The sequence below is a fragment of the Malus sylvestris genome, chromosome 11, assembly GCF_916048215.2.
Source record: "Malus sylvestris chromosome 11, drMalSylv7.2, whole genome shotgun sequence".
NCBI classification, from domain to species: Eukaryota; Viridiplantae; Streptophyta; class Magnoliopsida; order Rosales; family Rosaceae; genus Malus; species Malus sylvestris.
Window position 1 is genome coordinate 37,388,909 of NC_062270.1, and position 27,761 is coordinate 37,416,669.

General features: G+C 40.8%; 4 protein-coding genes across 5 annotated transcripts; 3 read left to right on the forward strand and 1 right to left on the reverse strand.

Annotated features, from left to right (window-relative positions):
* The first annotated feature begins 707 nt into the window (after window positions 1–707).
* LOC126590128 (receptor-like serine/threonine-protein kinase At1g78530) lies at window positions 708–2,476 on the forward strand. The gene is made up of 5 exons (XM_050255649.1): window positions 708–940; window positions 1,114–1,452; window positions 1,535–1,789; window positions 1,892–2,025; window positions 2,176–2,476. Exons 1-5 carry the CDS (start codon window positions 805–807, stop codon window positions 2,359–2,361), a joined length of 1,050 nt encoding a protein of 349 aa, XP_050111606.1. The 5' UTR covers window positions 708–804; the 3' UTR covers window positions 2,362–2,476.
* Window positions 2,477–4,063: 1,587 nt separating this feature from the next.
* On the reverse strand, window positions 4,064–14,438 carry LOC126590129 (fatty-acid-binding protein 3, chloroplastic-like). Of its 2 annotated transcripts, XM_050255650.1 has the most exons (5): window positions 14,115–14,437; window positions 13,102–13,203; window positions 12,813–12,968; window positions 12,513–12,727; window positions 4,064–4,352 (listed from the first exon to the last, which is right to left on the reverse strand). In XM_050255650.1, exons 1-5 carry the CDS (start codon window positions 14,353–14,355, stop codon window positions 4,194–4,196), a joined length of 873 nt encoding a protein of 290 aa, XP_050111607.1. In that variant the 5' UTR covers window positions 14,356–14,437; the 3' UTR covers window positions 4,064–4,193. The 2 variants fall into 2 exon arrangements, with proteins under 2 accessions (XP_050111607.1, XP_050111608.1); XM_050255651.1 differs by lacking the exon at window positions 13,102–13,203 and having other exon boundaries at window positions 14,115–14,438.
* A 717-nt stretch (window positions 14,439–15,155) lies between these two features.
* On the forward strand, window positions 15,156–16,290 carry LOC126588628 (glucan endo-1,3-beta-glucosidase). Its single transcript, XM_050253734.1, has 4 exons — window positions 15,156–15,303; window positions 15,619–15,644; window positions 15,757–15,991; window positions 16,084–16,290. Exons 1-4 carry the CDS (start codon window positions 15,246–15,248, stop codon window positions 16,107–16,109), a joined length of 345 nt encoding a protein of 114 aa, XP_050109691.1. The 5' UTR covers window positions 15,156–15,245; the 3' UTR covers window positions 16,110–16,290.
* A 2,824-nt stretch (window positions 16,291–19,114) lies between these two features.
* On the forward strand, window positions 19,115–23,068 carry LOC126590530 (solanesyl diphosphate synthase 1, chloroplastic-like). The gene is made up of 6 exons (XM_050255976.1): window positions 19,115–19,736; window positions 19,836–19,960; window positions 21,216–21,343; window positions 21,426–21,529; window positions 21,946–22,073; window positions 22,249–23,068. The coding sequence occupies exons 1-6, from the start codon at window positions 19,499–19,501 to the stop codon at window positions 22,795–22,797; spliced, it is 1,272 nt and encodes a 423-aa protein (XP_050111933.1). The 5' UTR covers window positions 19,115–19,498; the 3' UTR covers window positions 22,798–23,068.
* Window positions 23,069–27,761: the final 4,693 nt, after the last annotated feature.

Here is a 27,761-nt window from a genome sequence, read left to right on the forward strand (position 1 = left end):
TGTTAGTCCTGTGAATTTTGAACACCGACGTAAATGGCAAAGGACAGGTGGAGTGGAATAATTTGTCACATCAGCTTGAATTTCACATGATGCATGCACACACTACCTGACATTCAGCTGCACCTTTCTCATGGGTTTTTGGTTGCTGGTGACTTTGCTGTCATGCCACCCTTTTTATGTCCTCATCTACTTCAATTTAATTGATTTATGTCTAAGTAATCACTCTACTTTTGCCATAGGTTAAGTCAATCATGATTGTCATGCATTTTAACTTTCTCATGTAACAATATATGATTAATTTGAGATACCGTTATAACAGCATTTTAGTTGTACGAAAGTTCTACTATTGACTAAAGATGGCCATGCATTTTAATTTTCTCACATAATAGTGTATGATTAATTTGAGATTCGTCACAGTGACATTTCAGTTGTACGGAAGTTCTACTCTTGATGCAGAATCTCAAACTAGTAAAATGTGAATACAAAGTGCCCTTGCGCACATTATTAACAGTATTACCAGTGCATGATTAACGTAAAGTATCATCAAAATGACATCCTGTTAGAGGAAAATTCTTCTGTTTACTCGCAGCCCCAAACTAGTAAAGTGTGAATGCATTAGAGAGACGAAAAGCACTTTGGTCGCTTTCCCTAATAAAAACACTTGTTGTGTCAAAATTTCAATGATCCAACAGCACTTTGTTTCTGTGAACAGTTTCTCAGATAAAGCCAACTTCTACTTAACCATTACTTCAAATTATTTCCTTGGTGTAGTTCTTTGTGAATCAAATTCGCAGAGAACAAAATATGGGAAAGGCTTTGGTTTTAGCGTTCTACATAACCATATGCTGTGTTGCTTTTATTATATCAAAGATTGTTATTTCAGTCCTCATCTATAAGCGCTGGAAGAAGAAGCACTTGGTCCATGAAGATGGCTTCTCTGGTATGCTCGAAAACTCCATGAAAACACTCGGTTTTACGCGTCTTAGAGGGTATCTTTTATGACACCCTCATCCACGATGCTCAAAATGACGCATTTTCCGTGTAATCTTCGATGAAATTCGTAGCAATAAACTATATATCCTGATTGATGTATTGTAATGTGCATGTATACAGGTGGGAAAATGGTTTTGTTCAGGGCACCAACAATGAAACCTCTGAAAACGGATGTGTTCTTGAAGAAGACACTGAAGTTGAGCAACAAGGACATCATTGGTTCCGGAGGCTACGGGACGGTTTATAAGCTGACAGTAAATGACTCCACAGCCTTTGCTGTGAAAAGATTGAGCAGAGGAAGTCCAGAGAGAGATCGAGGCTTCGAGAGAGAGCTCGAAGCAATGGGGGACATAAAACACCGCAACATCGTCACCCTTCATGGATATTACACTGCTCCAAACTATAATCTTCTCATATATGAACTGGTGCCTAATGGAAGTTTGGATGCAGTCCTGCATGGTATGCACATATGCACTCAAATTTTACAAAAATGCAAAATTTCCATTTGTCTATGGTGATCATCTGGTAAATTACGATGCAGGAAGATCAACGGACAAGATGCTTTTGGATTGGCCTACCAGATACAAAATAGCACTAGGTGCAGCAAGAGGAATATCGTACCTTCATCACGATTGCATCCCTCACATAATCCACAGAGATATCAAATCAAGCAACATCTTGTTGGATCAAAACATGGAGGCTCGAGTGTCTGATTTCGGATTGGCCACCTTGATGGAACCGGATAAGACTCATGTTTCGACACTTGTAGCTGGAACTTTCGGATACTTAGCTCCTGGTACAGTTGAAGTTCACCCTTGAATTTACAATAATATTGTCAGTAGCATACTCTTCAGTTACTTTCTTGTGTATTGATGTAAGACAGACCATTTTTCTGCAGAATATTTTGATACGGGAAGAGCAACAGTGAAAGGCGATGTTTACAGTTTTGGAGTGGTTTTACTAGAGCTTCTAACCGGAAAGAAACCTACGGATGAAGCATTCATTGAGGAGGGAACAAAGCTTGTGACATGGGTAAGTTATGAACTCAACACTTCGATAAGCAATAGCAACCCTTATTTTACTGAATCCTCCATGTTCTTACTTGAATTGCCATAAAATTACTGCCATTGTTGATCAGTGACTAAACCCACCTGCAAATCAATCGGTTAATGATGTTCGCAGGTGAAGGCAGTTGTTCAAGACAGAAGGGAGGAGTATGTACTTGACAGTAACTTAGGCTGCTGTTTGATCGATGAGATTAACACTGTTTTTAGTATTGCATTAATCTGCCTCGAACCGGAGCCTTCAAAGAGGCCTACCATGGATGAGGTTGTCAAGATGCTTGAGCAGATCAAAAATAAAAAATAACAAACTTGTAAAAGACACATAAATTTGTACACCTGTTTATACCTAAAATGTTCGTACCTAGAGCTTTCTTATGAAAACAAAAATTAAATTAAATTCCTATAAGGTTTGAAAATCATTTTAAACGCTTTCTGTAAGCATATATACGTTTAATTCCCTTCCAGTTTCAATGGCGACTCCTCTTAATTCTTCTTCAACATTGTCAACCCACTACTCCTGCTGCTGCTTATCTGTGAAGCGTCGTCCTATTTTTGATCTGCTCCGAATATACACTATCTTATGCCTATGAAGCTGGAGGGCACCAACTATATTATCTAGAGGTATCTGTTCGTCCACATACTGAGAGTTTACGATCTTACTGGCTACATCGATGGCTCACTCAGATGTCCAGACACATTCATCGTCCAAGATTCAACAACAGCAGAGCTGGTTAATCTGGGCTATGAGCTATGGTGCAGGAAGGATCAAGCAGTGGTGGCGGTGATGAATGCTAAACTCTCACCTTCAGCACTCAGAAAAGTCTTCCATTGCTCTACTGCCAAAGAACTATGGCTTGCTTGCAGCTTTTCAACCCTACCGTATGATTATTTTGAAGTGTACTATATATTTTCTTAATTATTAGTTACTACATATTTTAGTGGTTATGATTCATGATTATAATAACCATTATCAATGATATATATATATATCTTCTAGCTGAACTTTCTGTTTGTATTTACGACCACTCGCTATCAGTTCCAAATTCATGGCTATCGATGCCTATGTTGAAGAGGGAGGCCCTGATCACTAGGACAATCTACCACTTGCTATTCAAAATCGGTATTATTTTCACTAGTTTCATTAGATGGGGCTCAAACTTTCCTTCTCATCATAATCAACTAATGGTTTTATTTGGTTTGAACCTTTGTTACGGAATATACATTGATAGTTACACTACTGCAATCACAATGACCTACAATGGTTTCTCAATAGCTTTGCAATCTGATAATCGGGAAGGCATGCCTTGCCCCGCCACCTATGGTTTGAAGGCTAGCAGCTTCTTGTTTGATTATGTTGCCTGCCTAGACGGTGTTTTAGGCCTAAAATCAGCATTCGTTAATCTATACTAGAATTCAGCACTGAGCAGGTCTATCAACTAGTTAGAGACTAGAATTAGATACATGGTTTGATGCTTGGCAAGAAAGTTTGTTTCAGCCAATCAAATGTGCATAGTGCATAAGGTAATTTCAGGGGAAGAATGAACATTAAAACAAGAAGAAGAAGAACATTAAAGAAAACAGAACTTGCAAATCAATTGGTTAATGATGTTGCGGGTGAAGGCGGTTGTTCAGGATGGAAGGGAGGAGTATGTACTTGATAGTAACTTAGGTTGTTGTTCAGTCGGCAAGATTAGCATCGTTTTTAGTATTGCACTAGTTTTCCTTGAACCCAAGCCTTCAAAGAGGCCTACCATGGTGAAGTTGTTAAGATGCTTGAGAAGATAAAAAAATAATAAACTTGTAAAAGACACTTAAACTCGTACACCTGTTTATATCTGAAATGTCTGTACCTGGATCTTTCTTCCGCCATTTCTCTCATATATACACAAATGATGAGCAATTCAAGTAGACATCTGTTATGGCTTACTGTTCTGTAAGCATTATTTTATTTGTGTTGTAGATTGTATTCTAACCGGAGAGTAATCGGCAAGATAGCCACCATAAGATGGTTAAGAAATATATTTTCTTTCAATTTATACCACTTCCTGGTCCAATTCAAGGTACACAAATAGATACATAAACGAAAGGCAGGCTCAAGTGGCTAATAGAGAAAATGAAAAAGCTTACTCGTAGCATCTACTTGAGGATTGATTCCAGTCCTTTCACAACTGAAGCTTTCAAGGAGAAAGAAACAGGAGTATCTCCAACGAATACATCAAAAAGAGCAAAAGCCACATTTTCTGATTTAATTTCAGCATCCACTCCAGACGGAAGCCCATCAGACGAGATAGAGACCTAAATACAACAACAACAACAACAACAACAACAAAGCCTTTTCCCACTAAGTGGGGTCGGCTATATGAATCCTAGAACGCCATTGCGCTCGGTTTTGTGTCATGCCCTCCGTTAGATCCAAGTACTCTAAGCCTTTTCTTAGAGTCTCTTCCAAAGTTTTCCTAGGTCTTCCTCTACCCCTTCGGCCCTGAACCTCTGTCCCGTAGTCACATCTTCGAACCGGAGCGTCAGTCGGCCTTCTTTGCACATGTCCAAATCACCGGAACCGATTTTCTCTCATCTTTCCTTCAATTTCGGCTACTCCTACTTTACCTCGGATATCCTCATTCTCAATCTTATCCTTTCTCGTGTGCCCACACATCCCACGAAGCATCCTCATCTCCGCTACACCCATTTTGTGTACGTGTTGATGTTTCACCGCCCAACATTCTGTGCCATACAACATCGCTGGCCTTATTGCCGTCCTATAAAATTTTCCCTTGAGCTTCAGTGGCCTACGACGGTCACACAACACGCCGGATGCACTCTTACACTTCATCCATCCAGCTCGTATTCTATAGTTGAGATCTCCATCTAATTCTCCGTTCTCTTGCAAGATAGATCCTAGGTAGCGAAAACGGTCGCTTTTTGTGATCTTCGCTAGATTGCTCCGGTCATTAGTGTGGATAAGTATATAAATGGATAGAGATAGGAAAGCAAACACAAGATGTACGTGGTTCACCCAGATTGGCTACGTCCACGGAATAGAAGAGTTCTCATTAATTGTGAAGGGTTTACACAAGTACATAGGTTTAAGCTCTCCTTTAGTGAGTACAAGTGAATGATTTAGTACAAATGACATTAGGAAATATTGTGGGAGAATGATCTCGTAATCACGAAACTTCTAAGTATCGGAGTGTGGTATCATCTTGACTTGCCTTATCTGTCTCATAGGTAGATGTGGCAGCTTCTCTGGAAGTACTCTTCCTCCATCCAGGGGTGGTATCTTTAACTGGTGGAGATGCACAAGGTAATGTATCAATTTCACTTGAAGCTTACTTGTAGTTTCAGGCTTGGTCAAGCGCGATACAAACCATGTAGTAGAAGTCCCCCAAGTCGCCGAGCTAGGGGATCTGCTGAAAGAGGTGACAGACAAGGTAAGCAATCAGAGCTCCGGCTGATTGTTCACCTTCTCCCCATCTTGCAGCAGCATGAAGGATAAAGAGAAGAAAAATGAGAAGAGATGATATGGGATACTTTTGCTTTTGAAGAAGTAACTTTCCACAGGCTTATTCTTGAACTGAGCTGAAGGGTTTTCTGGTTTCCTCCAGAGTATAAGGCCGACTGAAGAATTTGAGGGTCAAAACAAGTCCATCAAATCTAGAGTACGTTCGACCCTGCTGATATGGGATACTTTTGCTTTTGACAGAGTAATGAATGTATAGGCACGTGTGTTGTTACGCTTGTCTCCACATGCTTCCTTGTATCCTTCGCACTTGCCCTATCTGTTCCTCAAGCAGATGCGGTATCTTCCCTGGAAACATAAGATGTTGAAGATGAGTACTCGAGAGCAATGCCAGGTAAGTAATCAGGTAAGGGGTTCCAGGCAGTCAGTTCCTGGTTGGGAGCTTGATTTCAAGTGCTGACTGATTGCTCTCTTTCTCCTTGTCTTGCAGGTAAAAACAAGGCCAAAGGAAAAGACAGGGAAAAAGCATGATATGGGATACTCTTGCTTTTAACCCTGATGATATGAGATATTCTTGCTCTAGTATAGCTTGTTTGCAGAGGTATTATCGGGGGGAAAGAAAGCTGAATATTTCGAAAGGCTTCGTTGGGAGTGCCCTCTCAGATATGAGGAAGGGTTAAGCATTTTTGCAGGTCTGCCTGTCCGTTGGGGATAGAGGTCGACATATATAGGAGTCTCCCTAACAACAAGTATTAATGCTATTCCTTTACCCTGCTTGGTCATAGCACGGTAGTGGGAGCTGCCAGCTTCACAAGTTTTAACTCTGTCAGCGCACTTTGAAAAAGTGGTATGTGGTATCTGGCTCTCAAGATTCAGAGAACGATGCTTCTTCGATTTTTGAGAAAGCAATCATGCTGGGGGTCTGGCTCTCGAGATTCGGGGAGCAGTGTCTCTTCGATTTTTGAGAAAGTAATCATGTTGGGAGTCTGGCTCTCGAGATTCGGAGGGCGGTGCCTCTTCGATTTTTTAGTAAGCAATCTTGTTGGGAGTGTTTTCTCGGATGTGAGTAAAGGTTGGGCATGTTTGCTAGTCTACCTTGCCATGAGGCACAGAGGTTGACACACAGGGACTTTCCAATTATCCAGCAGTGGTACTGTTCCTTTACCCTTGTGGGTAATAATATGGTAGCTAGACCTTCAAAATTTATGTGTCTAAACTTTGTTAGTGCTGTTTCTTTGCTATTCTTTTACCTTTCTTGGTCAGAGCGATGTAGTGGGAGCTGCAAGCTTCACGTGCTCAACTTTGGCAGAGACTTTGGCAAAGTTATCTGTGGTACCCATGAGCTATTGTTGCGTGTGGGAAGTGGGTGATTGAACAGTAAGATTCATGTGCTTTCGACTTCACCAGAAGTCTTCGACAGAATGCCCATAATTTCTGCAAAGCTGAGTGTGCGTGTGACAGGTGCTGACAAGGCTAGAAAAGTAGGTGCCTCTTCGATTTCTGAGATCGGCCCTCGTGATCTCTGAGCAGCCCAGCTTTTGAGAAAGCGAGCGCCTCTTCGATTGATTCGGAGAACGATGCCTCTTCGATTTTTGAGAAAGCAATCATGCTGGGGGTCTGGCTCTCGAGATTCGGGGAGCAGTGTCTCTTCGATTTTTGAGAAAGTAATCATGTTGGGAGTCTGGCTCTCGAGATTCGGAGGGCGGTGCCTCTTCGATTTTGGAGCAAGCAATCTTGTTGGAAGTGTTTTCTCGAATGTGAGTAAAGGTTGGGCATGTTTGCTAGTCTACCTTGCCACGAAGCACAGAGGTTGACACACAGGGACTTTCCAATTATCCAGCAATGGTACTGTTCCTTTACCCTCTCTTCGATTTTTGAGAAAGTAGTCATGTTGGGAGTCTGGCTCTCGAGATTCGGAGGACGGTGCCTCTTCGATTTTGGAGCAAGCAATCTTATTGGGAGTGTTTTCTCGAATGTGAGTAAAGGTTGGGCATGTTTGCTAGTCTACCTTGCCACGAGGCACAGAGGTTGACACACAGGGACTTTCCAATTATCCAGCAGTGGTACTGTTCCTTTACCCTTGTGGGTAATAATATGGTAGCTAGACCTTCAAAATTTATGGGTCTAAACTTTGTTAGTGCTGTTTCTTTGCTATTCTTTTACCCTTCTTGGTCAGAGCGATGTAGTGGGAGCTGCAAGCTTCACGTGCTCAACTTGGGCAGAGAACTTTGGCAAAGTTATCTGTGGTACCCATAAGCTATTGTTGCGTGTGGGAAGTGGGTGATTGGACAGTAAGATTCATGTGTTTTCTACTTCCTTAGAAGTCTTCGACAGAATACCCATAATTTCCGCAAAGCTAAGTGCGCGTGTGACAGGTGCTGACAAGGCTGGAAAAGTAGGTGCCTCTTCGATTTCTGAGATCGGCCCTCGTGGTCTCTGAGGAGCCCAGCTTTTGAGAAAGCGAACGCCTCTTCGATTTCTGAGATCGGCTTTCATGGTCTTTGAGCAGCCCAACTTTTGAGAAAGCAAACACCTCTTCGATTTATGAGATCACCCTCGTGGTCTCTAAGCAGCCCAGCTTTTGAGAAAGCAAACGCCTCTTCGATTTTTGAGCAGACGCCTCTTCGATGTCTGAAGCTCCGTCGAGTGCAGCTTTTTATAGGGGCTGACATTAAGTTCCAAAGCACACTTGAATCTCCACCAGTAGAAGCTCCATTCTTGCACTTCTAAGATCTTGATTTGTCCGACTTCTTCTCTCTTCAACACCTTTGAAAATGTCTGGCCCCTCCGACCGTCGTTTTGACTTGAACCTTGTTGAAGAGGCAGCCCCGCCTTCTCCAGACAACATATGGCGCCCATCCTTCGTCTCCCCTACTGGTCCTCTTACCGTTGGGGATTCCGTGATGAAGAATGATATGACTGCTGCGGTGGTGGCCAGGAACCTTCTCACTCCCAAAGATAACAGACTACTTTCCAAACGGTCTGATGAGTTAGCTGTTAAGGATTCGCTGACTCTCAGTGTTCAGTGTGCAGGTTCTATGTCTAATATGGCCCAACGCCTATTTGCTCGAACCCGCCAAGTTGAATCATTGGCGGCCGAAGTGATGAGTCTCAAACAGGAGATTAGAGGGCTCAAGCATGAGAATAAACAGTTGCACCGGCTCGCACATGACTATGCTACAAACATGAAGAGGAAGCTTGACCAGATGAAGGAAACTGATGGTCAGGTTTTACTTGATCATCAGAGATTTGTGGGTTTGTTCCAAAGGCATTTATTGCCTTCGTCTTCTGGGGCTGTACCGCGTAATGAAGCTCCAAATGATCAACCTCTGATGCCTCCTCCTTCTAGGGTTCTGTCCAGTACTGAGGCTCCGAATGATCCCCCTTCGATGCCTTCTCTTTCTGGGGCTCTACCGACTGCTGAGACTTCTCCTAAGCAACCTTTGTGAAGGCTCCATCTTGTTTGTTTATTTTGACTCATGTATATGTACATATTTGTAGCTTATCGGGGATATCAATAAATAAGTTTTCCTTCATTTCAACGTATTGTGTTAAATACACCAAAGCCTTCTTCGCTAAGTTCTTTGAATTTTCTTTTGTTGAAGCTTGTATGTTGAAGCTTTCTGAGTGGAGCATGTAGGTTGGGGTAGTGTTCCCTTAATTTTCCGAGTGAGGAAAACTTCTCGGTTGGAGACTTGGAAAATCCAAGTCACTGAGTAGGATCGGCTATATGAATCTTAGAACGCCATTGTGCTCGGTCCTGTGTCATGTCCTTCGTTAGATCCAAGTACTCTAAGTCTTTTCTTAGAGTCTCTTCCAAAGTTTTCCTAGGTCTTCCTCTACCCCTTCGGCCCTGAACCTCTGTCCCATAGTCGCATCTTCTAATCGGAGCGTCAGTAGGCCTTCTTTGCACATGTCCAAACCACCGTAACCGATTTTCTCTCATCTTTCCTTCAATTTCGGCTACTCCTACTTTACCCCGGATATCCTCATTCCTAATCTTATCCTTTCTCGTGTGCCCACACATCCAACGAAGCATCCTCATCTCCGCTACACCCATTTTGTGTACGTGTTGATGCTTCACCGCCCAACATTCTGTGCCATACAGCATCGCCGGCCTTATTGCCGTCCTATAAAATTTTCCCTTGAGCTTCAGTGGCATACGGCGGTCACACAACACACCAGATGCACTCTTCCACTTCATCCATCCAGCTTGTATTCTATGGTTGAGATCTCCATCTAATTCTCCGTTCTTTTGCAAGATAGATCCTAGGTAACGAAAACGGTCGCTCTTTGGTATTTCTTGATCTCCGATCCTCACCCCTAACTCGTTTTGGCCTCCATTTGCACTGAACTTGCACTCCATATATTCTGTCTTTGATCGGCTTAGGCGAAGACCTTTAGATTCCAACACTTCTCTCCAAAGGTTAAGCTTTGCATTTACCCCTTCCTGAGTTTCATCTATCAACACTATATCGTCTGCGAAAAGCATACACCAAGGAATATCATCTTGAATATGTCCTGTTAACTCATCCATTACCAACGCAAAAAGGTAAGGACTTAAGGATGAGCCTTGATGTAATCCTACAGTTATGGGAAAGCTTTCGGTTTGTCCTTCATGAGTTCTTACGGCAGTCTTTGCTCCTTCATACATATCCTTTATAGCTTGGATATATGCTACTCGTACTCCTTTCTTCTCTAAAATCCTCCAAAGAATGTCTCTTGGGACCCTATCATACGCTTTTTCCAAATCTATAAAGACCATGTGTAAATCCTTTTTCCCATCTCTATATCTTTCCATCAATCTTCGTAAGAGATAGATTGCCTCCATGGTTGAGCGCCCTGGCATGAACCCGAATTGGTTGTCCGAAACCCGTGTCTCTTGCCTCAATCTATGCTCAATGACTCTCTCCCAGAGCTTCATTGTATGACTCATTAACTTAATACCCCTATAGTTCATGCAATTTTGTACGTCGCCCTTATTCTTGTAGATAGGCACCAAAGTGCTCGTTCGCCACTCATTTGGCATCTTCTTCGTTTTCAAAATCCTATTGAAAAGGTCAGTGAGCCATGTTATACCTGTCTCTCCCAAAACTTTCCACACTTCGATTGGTATATCGTCTGGGCCTATTGCTTTTCTATGCTTCATCTTCTTCAAAGCTACAACCATTTCTTCCTTCCGGATTCGACGATAAAAAGAGTAGTTTCTACACTCTTCTGAGTTACTCAACTCCCCTAAAGAAGCACTCCTTTCATGTCCTTCATTGAAAAGATTATGAAAATAACCTCTCCATCTGTCTTTAACCGCGTTCTCTGTAGCAAGAACCTTTCCATCCTCATCCTTGATGCACCTCACTTGGTTTAGGTCCCTTGTCTTCTTTTCCCTTGCTCTAGCTAGTTTATAGATATCCAACTCTCCTTCTTTGGTATCTAGTCGTTTATACATATCGTCGTAAGCCGCTAACTTAGCTTCTCTGACAGCTTTCTTCGCCTCTTGCTTCGCTTTTCTATACCTTTCACCATTTTCATCGGTCCTCTCCTTGTATAAGGCTTTACAACATTCCTTTTTAGCCTTCACCTTTGTTTGTACCTCCTCATTCCACCACCAAGATTCCTTTTGGTGTGGGGCAAAGCCCTTGGACTCTCCTAATACCTCTTTTGCTACTTTTCGGATACAACTAGCCATGGAATCCCACATTTGGCTAGCTTCCCCCTCTCTATCCCACACACATTGGGTGATTACCTTCTCTTTGAAAATGGCTTGTTTTTCTTCTTTTAGATTCCACCATCTAGTCCTTGGGCACTTCCAAGTCTTGTTCTTTTGTCTCACTCTTTTGATATGTACATCCATCACCAACAAGCGATGTTGATTAGCCACGCTCTCTCCTGGTATAACTTTGCAATCCTTACAAGTTATACGATCCCCTTTCCTCATTAGAAGAAAATCTATTTGTGTTTTTGACGACCCACTCTTGTAGGTGATCACATGTTCTTCTCTCTTCTTAAAGAAGGTGTTGGCTAAGAAGAGATCATATGCCATTGCAAAATCCAAGATAGCTTCCCCATCCTCGTTTCTCTCCCCAAAACCATGGCCACCATGAAAACCTCCATAGTTGCCTGTCTCCCTGCCCACGTGTCCATTTAAATCTCCTCCTATAAATAACTTCTCCGTCTGAGCAATTCCTTGCACCAAGTCTCCAAGGTCTTCCCAAAATTTCTCCTTCGAACTCGTATCCAACCCTACTTGAGGTGCGTACGCACTAATCACATTGATAAGTTCTTGTCCTATTACAATCTTGATTGCCATGATTCTATCTCCTACCCTCTTGACATCTACAACATCTTGTGTCAAGGTCTTGTCCACGATGATGCCAACACCGTTTCTCGTTCTATTTGTGCCCGAATACCAAAGTTTAAACCCTGAGTTTTCTAGATCCTTTGCCTTACTACCAACCCACTTAGTTTCTTGTAGGCACATAATATTTATCCTTCTCCTCACCATAACTTCCACTACTTCCATAGATTTTCCCGTTAAGGTTCCTATATTCCACGTTCCTAAACGCATTTTGCTCTCTTGAACTCTATCCTTCTGTCCTAGCTTCTTCACCCTCCCCCGTCTAATAGGATCAAAGTACTTCTTTTGTGTGTCCCGTGTAAAGTTGATAGGAGCATATGCTCCCAAACAACTTTGAGTGGAGTCGTTCGAAAAGAAGTTTCTACGGCCCCCTTGCTCATTTAACACTGCATCCGGGTGCCGATGGAGATACAGCGACCCTTGCTCACTTACAATAAATCTCATTTGATAAGATTGCATGGACAGAAAAAATTCACATTGAAGAAGCATAACATAACTATGTTGGTTTAGATTTGCAAACACAAACTAGCATCAGAATGCGTGTTAGAGGAAGTCCGAGAGAAATAATTCAGGGAAACATAGAACTCCCAAAAGCCTGCCCTAGTTAGCTTGCATAAGAAACCAGTAAATTCGAACTTACAAGCATTTTGGAAGTGTCTGGCCAAGTAAAAAATATGAAAGTTCCTTTCTTAAGAGGTTGCCCTTGAAAGATGCTACGGAATGTGGACAGTGCGGATTCATCAACAGGGGTTGGTGATTTGATTCTTGGAGAGATGGCATCATTCAAGGCGTCCCAAAAAGTTTTCCCATCAACATCTCTAACCAGAACAATCTGTATCGATTTCTCCGAAGGAGCTGCAATTAGGAAAAGTAACGTTAGCATCCTCTTTATGTGCGAGTGTGTGTGGCAAGGAAGATGCATAATTTTTATGATTATTACATAGAAAAATAGAGTTGAACAAGGATGAATCCTCTTGAATCTCAGCAGCTGATCTTCCTTTCCAAGCATTCAAACTATTTAAGACGGACTGGTTCACATATAGTCCTGCAGCATAGACTTTTACACCAATGATTGCAAAGACCTTTTCCCTGTATCCTACAACCATTGCCAACATTGAGGTTATTTGTTACATGCATCACGCAATTATTTGTATCAAAAGGAAACACAGAGAAATCTTTATTTTCTTAAAGTGAATGCACTTTGCTATATGTGATTTGAAGCAACTGACCAGTTCCAAGCAACGCCAATGAACTCGAACAACCCGGTAAACTCAAAGATGTTTGAAATTTCTCTTTGGTGGCAGGTTCCTCTATGTATTCTGCATTTCCAACTGCAGCTTTGTTTATATAGAAAAGTACATCAGGTTTTGTTATGAATGCAATCAAAGGAGAATATAATGAGTGATTGAAATGGAACAGCATAGTAAATCTTGAACACAAAAACTCAATGCATTCTCGTGATTACGATACCACTGATAACAGATTTTATATTGAACCAGCTAGATCTGTTTCATGGTGATGATGAAAATTGTGTTCTATCTTCTCAGTCTTCAACGAAAAACCATAACACATCAGATTAATCACCCTGATGATGAAAACTGTGTTCTATGTTCTATACCCCAACATAAGTCCTGGCCATTAGGAATTTCAGAAAGCGAAACCGCTCTCAAGTCTAGTAGCATTCTTTCACATTCTTACAACTGGAGTTCAATGTGTCTATAAGGTTAAATCTTTATCAGATTGTCTCCATGTTTTCAAAGTTCTGAAACCAGTATCAAATTCTACAACTTCACCAAGTATTTTTGTTTCATTTTAAGCAATACAATCACATAATCCACTAAAGTCACCGACTTTCGGAAATATACTCACTCTCTGACCAGAAATTTGATTGCTTTCTTCTCCTCCAACTCAATTCAACAACATTAACCATATCAAAAAATTTGACCACATACATTTACAAGATTTTACCAGAGCTTGCTTTCTGCAGTCACACTAATCGCCTGATGAACAATTCTAGATACATATCTTGTTCTAAGTTACTGCTGGGGTAACACCCCAAAGCCCAATTGGGATTTTAACAGAAAGAAAGTAAATTTCTCCGCAGATAATTTACCACGGCAACTGAAATTTCAAATGAACATTAACATAGCAAAACTTTTTTCACTTCACTCAGAAGAAATTAAAATTAAATCCTGCAGATAATTGAAACAAGAAATGAGGAAGCTAAGTGGGAGTTATTCACCTGAAGCTGAGGAAGCATTTACTGCAAAAGGGGTCTGAGATTTGATGTTCTTGTGAGGGGGGAAGTGAATGGGGGTTTGGCAAATGAGAACATTTGGGTTTGAAATTCCAGTCGGGAATCCAATTCTGGGTTTGGGAATGCAGTTCCTGGTGGGAGTGGGAAATTGGAGCCATTTGGGACTGCAAATTGCTTGAGAGAAACATGCTTTCAATTTTTGGTTTCTGGAAAACCTGTTTTCCATCCAAACTGTAGATATGGAACAAATTCATAGTCACGTGAGGTCTCGATCTAATAATATAACGTCATACGTTAGAAACTTACACATATCATTGTTTTATTAGAACTAGAGATCATGATAAACGTCGAGCCTTAATTTATTGGTTACACAACTAACAAAACAAATTAAATCTTAATTTTTATATTTTTAAATGAAAATTTAACGATTGAAATATATGAAGTACTCGATACACTAAAGTAGCCAAGAAAGTCATCGTAACTCAAAAGTTAGGATTGTAAATTTGACCAATTAACATGGATTTCACTTCAATGCTACAAACATAACCGATATAGGTTAGAGAAACTCCCCCATTAATAGTATTAAAATAAGAGTGTATTTTTGCTCATCATCATTTAGTATGGTATATACTTTTACCATCTTATTTATCACCGTTAGGCATTAGATAAATTTGAATTTTAAGATTTGTGCTTATTCATTACACGAATCTCGAAATTCAAATTCATCTAACGATAATAAATAGGATGGTAAATATATACCACACTAAATGATGATGGACAAAAATGCTCCCTTAAAAAAGTATGAATCATCGGAATGTGAAGCGATCAGTCAGTTGGGCACTGACTCCGATAACTAGAAGTTGAATCGGAGGTGGCTGATGATGTAAGGGAGACGCAAAGTCAGTCAGGCTCCCTCCCTCCACGTGGATGTTGTTCTCAAAAGCTCCAATTTTTCCAACTTTCCAATAGAATTCTCAAACGGCTCACTTAATATAGCCGTTACACTTTGCCCTTTTCTCCCACTTTAAAAATCCTACCATTCTCTCTCTAATTCCATTCCACCCTCAGCAGACAAAATATTTCAACTTCCTTCTTTCTTCTTTCTGACAGCTCTCAATGGCTAAAGCAGCTCTCTCTGTTCTGCTCCTGCTCCTGCTATTGTCCTTCACTTCAGGTACTTCTTGTGAAAAACTGAGTTAGATTTCGTCAAAGATACAATAACTAAGATGTAACAACCAAAATTTTATGTACTTTGGAGTTTAGAGCGCTATATTTTTTATCATTTTGGGTTTTCTTGCACTTGGATTATAGCATTGTGCTAAATTTCATGCGAGTTATTGCTTAATTAACACTTTACAACTGACATTTTAAGTTGTGATGTCCTTTTTTTTTTTGGACAAATAAGTTGTACTGACTGGCATTAACTTATATGCACTGTACTTATCTCAGTTCTGAACCTCTAATTTCAAATTTACTGTTGTCTTTGCAGAAACTTTGCTCATGGTAAATGGACAGGTAATTAATATATCAAAAGTTACTAAAAAAATGAAACATGTAACTTCAAATACAAACCTACAACAACGCACTTTAAACTGATAACTTTTCTCGTTCTGTTACTCAAATGCAGAAAACTTGGTGTGTGGCCAGACCTTCGTCCGACCAAGCAACGCTCTTATCGAATCTAAATTACGCGTGCGCGCACGTAGATTGCCAGATTCTTCGAAAGGGATGCCCGTGCTCGTCGCCGGATAATCTCATGAACCGTGCCTCCATAGCCATGAACATGTATTACCAATCCAAGGGAAAGAACCAGTGGAATTGTGACTTTAGAGGCTCTGCTCTCATTGTCGTGACTGATCCAAGTAAGTAACATTTTTTTTCATGAAGAAAGTCACTCATTTAATTTGTGTGGTATTTTATTTATTTATTTATTTATTTTTGTATTGATTTGCAGGTTATGGTGACTGCATCTATGCATAGTCCTCAGTAAAAGAAAGTGCATGGGATCGTTAGAATTTTAGCTTTTAATGTGCTACCGGGGATGTCAAATTTTCACATTACCTCAAATGGATAGATTTTTAATAAGACTTTAGATTTGTAGTTAAGTAATTGTTGCGATTCAAGAACAAATATATGGATTAAACTCAATTTATATGACAAATTAGTACATGAATGAGGATGTGAAAATAAATTGGAATTGTACGTATGTGAAACACCTTATAAGCGTCTCAAACGTGCTAGTTCCTGTGAAGAAACTTGCATGTTATATCTTGAGAAAATTGTAACAATAGTTCATTGACTTTAATTCAATTGGAGCACTGATCTCTCGACTAAAAAATCATGACCATTTGTCCCTTAACTCATCAAAACATGCAACTATGGTCATTTTTATCAAATCCGTTAGAACTTTAGTCAAAATGAGTGACGTGCCACACATGCGAGGATAAATCAAGGGCAAACAAGGAAAACCAAATGAGAAACTTTAAGTCAATTGGAGTAATAGCAGCCCTCAACTTTAATCCAATTGTAGTAATGATTCTTCCAACACGATTCATTTTGACGGAAGTTCTGAAAAAAGTTGACTTAAAAGACCATAACTACACGTTTTGATAAGTTAAGAGATTAACGAGGGATTATTGCTTCAATTAGATTAAAGTTGAAAGACAATTTCTACAATTTTCTCTATTATCTTTGTATTACAACAATTAGTAAACAAATGTCTCGCAAAATTTCAAATTTACATATGCAAGATGCCAGCGGAATGATCGGCCCAATAGAGGCTGGGGTTGGTTCCTTCCCATCGCGTCCTTCCTTGTGTGTCAATATATAAAACAAGTGCATCAAAACAAGAAACGAGAACTAGGTCGATCTATTCTATGCAAAGCATAACTGCACAGATGAAAGTGAAACTTCTATATAAATACTGTAGGAATAACCACATAAAGGACCGAAATTTGATCTTATAAAATCAAACAAATGCAACTTTAATAGGTAGTGAGTACAAAAATTACACATGATTCCTATACAACCATTTGATGCTACCTTCCTCTGCCACATTTAGTTGTTGAAACTTATGATTCATTTATTAAAATAGTAGCTGAAAGACATCACGGACTGCAGTAGATAAATAAAGACTCACAATTTCCTTCCAACCAATCAATAAAGACTCACACCTAATTTTTTGATTGAAAACAAGACCATGAAATGTGCATCAAGTGAGCTGATGTCAGTACAGGAAAAGATGCGGTCCATTAATTTCCTGTCTTGCTTTTTGTTGGCTTAAGCGGTAACTAGTTAATAACTTAATACGACGTAAGCCGTTAATTTCAATTCAGCTCATGATATTTCTTGTAATTTAAAATGATTATTGTTTTTAATTTATCATCGAAAGATCATCTTTACAAAAATTTATTAAAATTAGAAGTTAGTTCAATGAAAAATTCACAATAATAATTAAAGGTCTAAACGATTGTTTGCGCCAATAATGACTTAAAAAATAGACTGTTTAGATCATGAGATTACTTTGTGAAGTAAACCCAAATGAGTAATTAGAACCTTGAAAAATTCTAAGGAGACTCTCTCAAAGTAGGATTCTCCATTGATTCTCTGATACCTCACATTTTAACGTCAATTTCGGTGCCAACATTACAAAACATTTTTCAAAAAACATAAGGTGGCAGAGACTCTACAAAAAATCTCACTTTTGAGAGAGTCTCCTTAGCATTTCTACACCTTATTAAGTTATTAACTAGTTCAGAGAGCTTAAGGGGAGGGATCCCCATTTTTTGAAAAAAATGGGGATTAGGTGTGGGGCCCACTTCACATCTAATTTCAACGATCCGAACCGTCTATTTTGTTAGTCTCGATTCATAGATCATCCTTGCAAAAATTCAATTCAATCCGAAACCATTTGCCTATTTAATTATTAATATCAAATTTCATATTTTTTTATATAACAAAGTATTCGTTCATTTCCTTGAACCAATTAGATGTCTTAAACATTTCCAATTTAGCTAATATTTTCTAAGGATGATCTATGAATCAAGACTAACAAAATAGACGGTTCGGATCGTTGAAATTAGATGTGAAGTGGACCCCACACCTAATCTCCATTTTTAAAAAAAAATGGGGATCCCTCCCCTTAAGCTCTCTGTAACTAGTTTACACTTGAGCACTTATATATATATATATATTATTATCTATTTACCTTTGGGTGTTCTTATTCGACCCAAAAGCAAGTATAAAGGTATTGTTATCATTCTAAAACCTCTAATTAGCTCGCTATTGTTTTCTTTTTGTTATTGAATACAAAAGTGAATATTCAGCCGTTGAACTTTGCACATTACTGTATTAATTATTTTACATATAAAACGTGTAATAAAATGATACTTGCACAACTATGTTTCTTTTATTTTCGGGCCTCAATGTCCTCTTTCCTAAGAAACGATATTTGCACAACTATCATGTTAATGTGATTGCTAAGTGGATTACATGATATATTTTTTCCCGTATTATGCCATGTGGTCTCTTTGGACCTCTCATTGGATCTTATACGAGGCCGGATAAATATAAGATAACTCGGTAAATTTACTATATATTTTATTTGACAAGACGATAATTCATGATTGTTATTAGCAGACAAGTACATTAATCTATGTAACTGACCTAACGAGCATAAATTTACTACCTATTCTAAATTGCTCTAACATACGAATACGAGAATTCAAACTTTGATACTATCAGATAAGTATAATACACTACGCAACTGACCTAAACCGTATCTACATATGCACAAAAGAACAATTATTTTAGTTAATATTTGTGTAATAGTGTAATATAATAATTGCTAAAGAGAAAAAAAAATAAAAAATCAGGCAACATTCACAAGAGAAATTCTTTGATAGGTGTAATATCCATTATCCATTACCGCCAGTCGTTTAGAGGGAAATTGGTTTTCTGGCTCTTATTTCACCAACAAACTTGAAAAATTGCGAGGACACAAAGGCCAACTCTTTTTCTTAGGGTCACTCATCTTTCTCACTCTCTCCCAACTGATAAGGAGGTGCAAAGAGAACTCTCTCTGTCTCTCTATATATTTATACGTATGCGTGGGCTTCTTGGATCCACTCAATTGCTATTCCAACTTGTGCCTCATGTTAAAACGGAAGCTTTCCATTCCCAGTGGCCCCATTTGATTGTTTTTACAGAGTTTTCTTCATTACCCACAGCTGTTTTAATGACTATTTTCTTGCTGGTGTTTGGTTTCTGAGAAAATTTTGGTGATTTTCCATTCTGCGTTTTTGAGCTTTGGTGATTTTGTTTCTGGGTTATTGAGCTTTGGTGATTTTGGCTTCTGGGTTTTGGTTAGAATGATGTCAATGACATGCCACACTCTTGATGCGAGAGCTGTGATGGATTTTGTGGCTTGTGGGTGTTCTTCCAATGCTTTGTTGGACCGTTATTCGGTGAGGAATTACTCGAAGGCGAATCCCAAGGGCAGTTGTAGAGGTTATGGAGCTCGTCGGAATCGAATTCGGTGTGGAGTTTCTTCAATGACAACAGCTGAGACTCCAATACCAAAGAAGGCAGATAATGCTCTGCTGAATGGTAAGACAACAGAACTTTTTGTTTCAAGTTTGAGCTTTTAATTACTAGAATTTATTTGAATACCATATGAGTTATTTCTATCAAATGCTTGAATTACAGGTGCGCCTGAAGGTCTTCCACAGGTTTTAAATTTAAAGAAAGAATCCAGAAAGCCGGTTTCGCTGACAAATTTGTTTGAAATTGTTGCTGATGACCTCCTCACATTAAATCAAAATCTTCAGTCTGTAAGTACTCCTTTTGGATTTCCTGGTGCTGTGTGATAATTTTAGTTATTAGGAAGTTTATGGTGTAGAATGTTGTTACAGTATCTAATCATTTGTTCGTGCCGGGGCCTAGCTGAGCTTAGTTTTAAACAATCATTTTCTGCTTGATGAGATTCTATCAGTTACTATGTTTTCCCGTTAAGCCCTTTTGAAAATAAAGTTTGCAATGCTTCGATGTGAAAATCAGTACTGCACTGACAAACGAGAATACGTGTGTGGATGTGTTTTCTGGTGTGGCGATGTGCTTAGTTTAGAAGCTGGCAATTTGGAACCTTTTGGTTGTTTTGACATCAATACAGATAGCTCTTTTAAAGATCGATAGGACCTTGTTAAAGCTGGAATCGTTATGATAAATGTACTGATAAGTGGAAGTGTTATGCTTGTTTGTACGTTATTTTGCCTTTCCCATTTATTGTTTGGCCTTACGAATGAATAGCATCCTTGTTCACTTATTTTGTCCATGTCTTCCCGTTCTATGTAGATATGGCTGTTATCCATTTGATCACTTATCAGTTATAGTTGAGCATACATGTCCAATGGCAGAGGTCAGAAGGCCTTACTCCAACTGTTGGGGTAGGCAACATAATTCTTTACCCTGTTCTTTCTTGTTTACCTTATCCCATCTACAAATTTTCTCTGTCTTTTTGAAATTATCATCCTTTCCTTCATTCCAAATGTTGTCGATTGCAAAGGAAGAAATTTATGTGGCAGTCTGGCATGATGGTGTTATATTCGTTAGTTTGAGTGACCTGCATTCTTGGAACACTTTTCCAATCTTGAACTTGCTGTACTGTGAAAAATTCTTATCAATCATCCTTTGCTAGAAATGTCAACTTATTTCTTTCTCTCACTGTCGAGTTATGGCACCCTTGTCGTACCAAAAATGTTTGTCGACTAGATTTTTGTTGAGGTAGACTGACCAGGTTTAAAGTTATGGACGTTATTTTTAATATCATATAGCTTTATACGATTTGCTAATATAATAATTATAGTTTACTTGGCAAGTGTTAGGAAAATCAACCATGCTAATGCAATATTTCATCTCATTACTCCTTCTGGTTAAGTGTTACTGTACGATAAAAAAATTACGTGCTTGATGATTTATGGAAAATTAGATTACTGTACATAGTGTCAGGGGGACTAGTTACAGGCCCTTATTTTCTGTTATACCTACTTGAAGAGAAAAAGGATACTTTGTGATAATATGCTGTTTTAGATTGTTGGTGCAGAAAACCCCGTCTTAATGTCAGCTGCTGAGCAGATCTTTGGTGCCGGTGGGAAGAGGATGAGACCCGCATTGGTGTTTCTAGTGTCCAGAGCAACAGCAGAACTAGTTGGATTGAAGTGAGTTTCATTCAATGTTCTTAAACCGCTGTATTGTATGAGGTTAACAGATTATAACTTCTCTCTAAACTTCCATGTTCAGGGAACTTACCAAAGAGCATCGGCGATTGGCAGAGATCATCGAAATGATCCATACAGCAAGCTTGATACATGATGATGTTTTGGATGAAAGTGACATGCGACGAGGTAGCCATTATTATCTTCTTATGCATGTCACGTGTAAAATTATAGAGATGTCTCTGTGTCAAAATATATCACCTTCCTAATTTTTGGCCCAAATTTCAGCTACTACAGTATATGTCCTTTAAGTATATGTAGTCTGAATGAACTTGATAACATTATCAGAAAACGGAATGGACGTTAAATCTAGACCTGACATTCCTCGTTGTTATAAATGCTTGAAATGTATGCATTGGCTGAGGGCAGAGATTATCTAGAAAGCATTGCCAGTAAGTTGTGTTACATTGAGCGGCAGTGTTCTCTAATAGACTAATACTAAGCGATTACCACGTTACCCAAATTTATTATTATTGTTTCATTTCTTTGTTTTATTTTCTGTCCCCTTTCAATCTGATTCCATTGAATTTGAACCCAATTTGCAGGGAAGGAAACTGTTCATCAAATGTTCGGTACAAGAGTGGCAGTGCTTGCTGGGGACTTCATGTTTGCACAGTCATCATGGTATCTTGCAAATCTAGAAAACATTCAGGTCATCAAGCTCATCAGCCAGGTAAGTTGTGTCATATTTATACTCTCGAAGCCATCATGAATCGAATCTTCTTTCTAAAAGACACTTTCAAACTCAAAAGTTGAAGAACCAAAAAATTAGAAAGAGGTTGCATTCTTTTACATACTTGCAAGTTGCAACCTTTAATTTAGACGTAATTCTGTTAGCGCTATGGCAGGTTATCAAAGATTTTGCAAGTGGTGAAATAAAGCAGGCATCTAGCTTGTTTGATTGTGACGTCGAACTTGAGGAGTACTTGCTTAAGAGCTACTACAAAACAGCCTCCTTAATCGCTGCAAGTACCAAAGGAGCTGCCATTTTTAGTGGGGTTGACAACTATGTAATGGAGAAAATGTACGACTATGGCAAGAATCTTGGGCTGTCCTTCCAAGTTGTTGATGACATATTGGATTTCACACAGTCGGCGGAGCAGCTGGGGAAGCCTGCTGGAACTGACCTTGCCAAAGGAAACCTGACAGCCCCGGTTATATTTGCTTTGAAGAAAGAACCAAAACTAAGAGACATAATTGAATCAGAATTCAGCGAGACTGGTTCCCTCGACGAAGCCATTGCATTGGTTAAGGCTTGTGGGGGGATTGAACAAGCACAAGAATTAGCGAAAGAGAAAGCTCATCTTGCAATACAAAATCTCGAGTGTCTTCCCAAGACTGCTTTTCGGTTAGCGCTGGAGGATATGGTGATGTTCAATCTTCAACGGATTGATTAGCGGGCTAATTTTTTTGGATAGCGAGTATAGACAAGCACTCTTCAGGCAGAAGGAAGAAAGGCTAAAGATTGAAAGCGTCTACCGCTGCAAGCACTTTTCTGCACATGTACAAAAGTGCTTCTGCCAGTGATGACAAGCTGATAGCCACTGCTTCTAGTGTTGATTTAGTTATACATTCTTCATAACAATGAAATTGATACTTCACCATTGTTGTACAATAAAATTCTGAGGTCATCAATAATCTTCACCAATATATTTTTACTGTTTGCTATCTTGTTGATGCTTTGAACTCCAACGACTTACGCATTTTGTGTATCGTTTGAACTAAGATCTCGCGTGCAGAAATTCCCACGACTGCGCACTCCTTCATAGTTTAATTTTAATTAGTTCTAGTTTAGTTTTAATTTATTCACTTTTTCACATCATTTACCCTTATGGTTACGTCATCTCTTGGTGACGGCCAACATGCTTTGACCTTCCTAGTGTCACGGGATGACTCTTTAAGCCTTCCGCCCGTGCGGCACTTAGACTTGAATACCTCGATGAACAAGCTAAGTAAGCCTTTGAAGCCTCGCTTCCCCGGATCGAATCACAAAGAAAGCTAAGATAGCTTGGAGAATGCTAAGATCACTTAGAAGATGGGAGAAAGGAAGCTTTGTATTGAAACTTAAGAGAACTTTACAATTGCTTACAACTCTTGGATGGTTTGGCCAAATGGCCTTACCTCCTATTTATAGGCCTAAGTCACCTCCTCAATGGAGGGTTCTAGAATCCCCTACTTACATCCAAAAATATCTAGCATAGTTCTAGATACAACTTACCTAATCTAGATTATTCTAGGTGAGGCTTAAATATGTACACTTGTGTGGAATGTTCCGGAATGCCCTAGATTATCTTGAATGCTCCGCCACGTTCTTGATTTCTCCGGGACGTTCCAGAAGCTTCCATGAAGACATGGCTTCATGGGCTTAGATATATGATGTCTTGGGCATTTTCTTTGTTTTTAACATGCGGCCCGTGACATCCTCCCCCACTTAAGCCGTCGACGTCCTCGTCGACTCTTGCCTCTCGAATGTCTGAATCAAGTCATTATATTGCCATAAGGACGTTTCCTTCTCCCATGTTGCTTCGGAGTATGGTAGCCCCTTCCATTTGACAAAGTACTCCACATGCTTTGGTTGTCTTGGTCGCACCACGACACGCTTGGCTTCAATGCTCTCCACTTCTTTGTCAAATGCCTCCGTCATCAAAGGGGGTGCTCGATGAGACTCACCTCGACTTGGTTCCTCATTGTCTGCATGATAAGGCTTCAAGTTGCTTACATGGAACACCGGGTGAAACTTGAGGTGGGGTGGGAGTTCCACAACATACGCGGCTTTGCCAACCTTCTTGATGATAGGGAATGGTCCCTCATATTTCCGCAACAAGCTCTTATGCAAGCCACGAGTACTCTTGTGCTGAGACGCATTGAGCTTCACAAAGACTTGGTCGCCAGTTTGGAACTCCACATTCCTTCGCTTGCGATCTGCCCATTTCTTCATCTTCTTTGAAGCCTTCTCCAAATGAGCTCGAGCAAGTTCGTGGGCTAATTGCCACTCCTTAGCAGTTTTGAAAGTGGCTGGACTATTCCCCGTGTAGCCAGTCACGACCGTGTTCGGGGTCAAGGGTTGTTGCCCTATAGCCAACTCGAACGGACTTTTCCCCGTCGACTCCGAACGTTGCAAGTTATAAGAGAATTGGGCAATATCAAGTAACTTAGCCCAATCTCGTTGATTGGCACTAACATAGTGCCGCAAATAAGTCTCCAACAATGCATTAACCCGCTCCGTTTGTCCATCAGTTTGGGGATGAAAAGCTGTGGAGAAGTCTAACTTTGAGCCAAGTAGCTTGAAGAGCTCCTTCCAAAATCTACCTGTGAAGCGAGCATCTCGATCGCTGACTATGCTCCTCGGAACACCCCAATACTTCACCACGTGCTTTAGAAACAAACGTGCAGCTACTTCGGCTGTACACTCCACGGGTGCGGGTATGAAAGTGGCATACTTGGTGAATCTATCGACCACGACGAAGATAGATCCACATCCATCAGACTTGGGCAAATGTGTGATGAAATCCATGGTCAAACACTCCCATGGTCTTGATGGGGTGGGAAGTGGTTCCAACAGTCCTCCCGGTTGCCTTTGTTCCACTTTGTCTTGTTGGCACACAAGACAAGTCTTCACGTATGAATCTACATCATCCCGCATTTGTGGCCAATAATAAGCATCGCTCACCAAAGCCAACGTGCGGTGAGTGCCAGGATGTCCTGCCCACATTGAGTCATGGCACTCCTTAAGGATTTCTTTCCTTAAGCTTCCCCACTTTGGGATGTAGATCCGCTTGCCCTTGGTGTATAACAAGCCGTCCTCAAGCCGAAACCTTCTTGTCTTCCCATCCTTGACAAACTCCACAATGTTCTTGGCTTGGACGTCATGTGATAAACCTTCTCGGACACGGCCCAAGAGATGGCTTTGCGGCTTGAGTACCGTAGCCATTAACTCTACTCGTCTACTTAGAGCATCGGCCACCACGTTCTCCTTTCCTTGCTTGTACTCTAGCTTGTAATCAAACTCCGCTAAGAACTCTTGCCACCTTGCTTTCTTAGGTGTGAGCTTTTGTTGGGTTTGAAAGTAGCTAGTGGCAACGTTGTTCGTCTTGATGATGAATGGGGTACCAAGCAAGTAATGCCTCCAAACTCTAAGGCAATGGACGATGGCGGTCATCTCCTTTTCATGGGTCGTGTACCTTTTCTCGGCATTGTTTAGCTTGCGACTTTCATAGGCTATTGGATGTCCCTCTTGCATCAACACTCCTCCTATGGCAAAGTCGGAAGCATCAGTGTGCAACTCGAATGGCTTACTAAGGTCGGGCAACCTTAGTACAGGCTCCTCCATTAGGGCCTTCTTCAACCTCTCAAAGGCCTCTTGACACCGGTCCGTCCATTCCCATGCCTTGTTTTTCTTAAGAAGGTCTGTTAAGGGTGCTGCTATGGCTGAATACCCTTTTATGAATCTCCGATAGTAGTTGGCTAGCCCCAGAAAGGATCGTAGTGTTGGTACCTTGGTCGGCGGTTCCCACTCTTGAATGGCCTTGATCTTGCCCTTTTCCATCATAAGTTTCCCCTCCTTTATCTTGTGGCCAAGAAATTCTACTTCTTTTGTGGCAAAGGAGCATTTCTCCTTCTTGACATAGAGTTCATGCTCCCGAAGGGTCTTGAACACTATGTGCAAGTGCTTGACGTGCTCCTCCAATGTCTTGCTATAGACAACGATATCATCAATGTAAACCACGACAAACTTGTCAAGATAAGGATGGAATACCTTATTCATCAATGTGCAGAATGTTGCGGGGGCATTGGTTAGACCAAATGGCATGACTTTATACTCGAACGCTCCATATCTGGTCACCATCACCGTCTTCGATTCGTCTCCAGGGGCTATCCTCACTTGGTAGTATCCCGATCGAAGATCTAACTTTGTGAAGTACCTTGCTTCACCAAGTTGATCGAATAAGTCGGCGATCAACGGAAGTGGGTACTTGTTCTTGATGGTAATCTTGTTCAATGCTCTATAGTCGATGCACAACCTTAGGCTACCTTATTTCTTGCGTTGGAACAAGACGGGTGCACCATATGGGGATTTGGAAGGTTGGATGTAGCCAGCATCAAGCAGCTCGTTGAGTTGCTTCCTCAATTCCTCCAACTCGGGTGGCGACATCCTATAAGGTGATTTGGAGGGAGGCTTAGCACCAGGCTCCAACTCGATTGCATGGTCGACCTCTCTCCTTGGTGGCAACTTCTTTGGCAGTTCCTTAGGCATCACGTCCGCAAACTCCACAAGGACGTCTTCCACTTGTTTCGGCAAAGGCCCGTGCTTCTCCTCCCCTTCATTCAACATTAGGGTTGCAAGAAATGTGGCCTCTCCTTTCTTCCAAGACTTGGCAAATTGAATTGCCGACAAGTGTTGGGTACACTTCTTGGCTTGCCTTTCCAATGGCACCAGGCAAGGTTGTCTTCCGTCGGCCAGGATACAGAAAATATTGTAGAAGGGAATGGGAAAGGCTCGTACCTTGTCCATGAACTCTAACCCAATGACTACGCCATAGTCGTCCATCTTGACTACGGTGAAGTCGATCTTTCCCTTCCATGTGCCAATGTCTACTTGTACATTTCGCGCAACTCCAACAATGGGGGTGGCAGCGGAATTTACCGTCTTCACGCTACCAGGCTCCTTTGTGACTCGGAGGCCAAGCCTTGTGGCTTCCTCCGACGTCATGAAGTTGTGTGTTGCTCCCGTGTCCACCAACACACGCGTCGTCTTGTCACCAGTCTTGACGTCGACGAACAATGATCCTCCCCCAACTTGAGCCTTAGGTTGTGGGAGGGTTGTCTGGATGGCATTCAGTAGACGGATGCATCCCATCGTTGCATCGTTACTCTCCTCGGCCTTGTCCTCCTTGAAGGCCATGGCCTTAAGGGCCTTCTTTTGTGGGCAATCTCGCATCATGTGAGGGCCGTCGCATAGGTAACAAGTGGGTTGCCAAGACTTACCTTTGCCTTTGTCATGCTTATCGGCTTTCTTCTCCTTCGGTTTGCTTGTCTCGGCCTTGTCCTTCGGCTTATGTTCTCCCCCACTTCTCTCATGGTTACCCCTCTTCCCCGTGGACTTGGAATCACCTTGGTGGCTTGATTTAAACTCAATCAAGGATTCGGCAGCGGCAATGGCATCAGACAATGTTTGCACGTGTCTCCTTTGTAGTTCGAGTTTTGCCCAATTTTGCAGTCCACTCATGAAGTACATGAGCTTGTCTTCCTCTAACATGTTGGGCACCTCGAATAACAAGCTCACGAAGGCGTTGACATAGTCTTTGACGCTCCCCGTTTGCTTGAGCCACCTTAGTTTCTCCTTGGCTTCATACTTGGCATT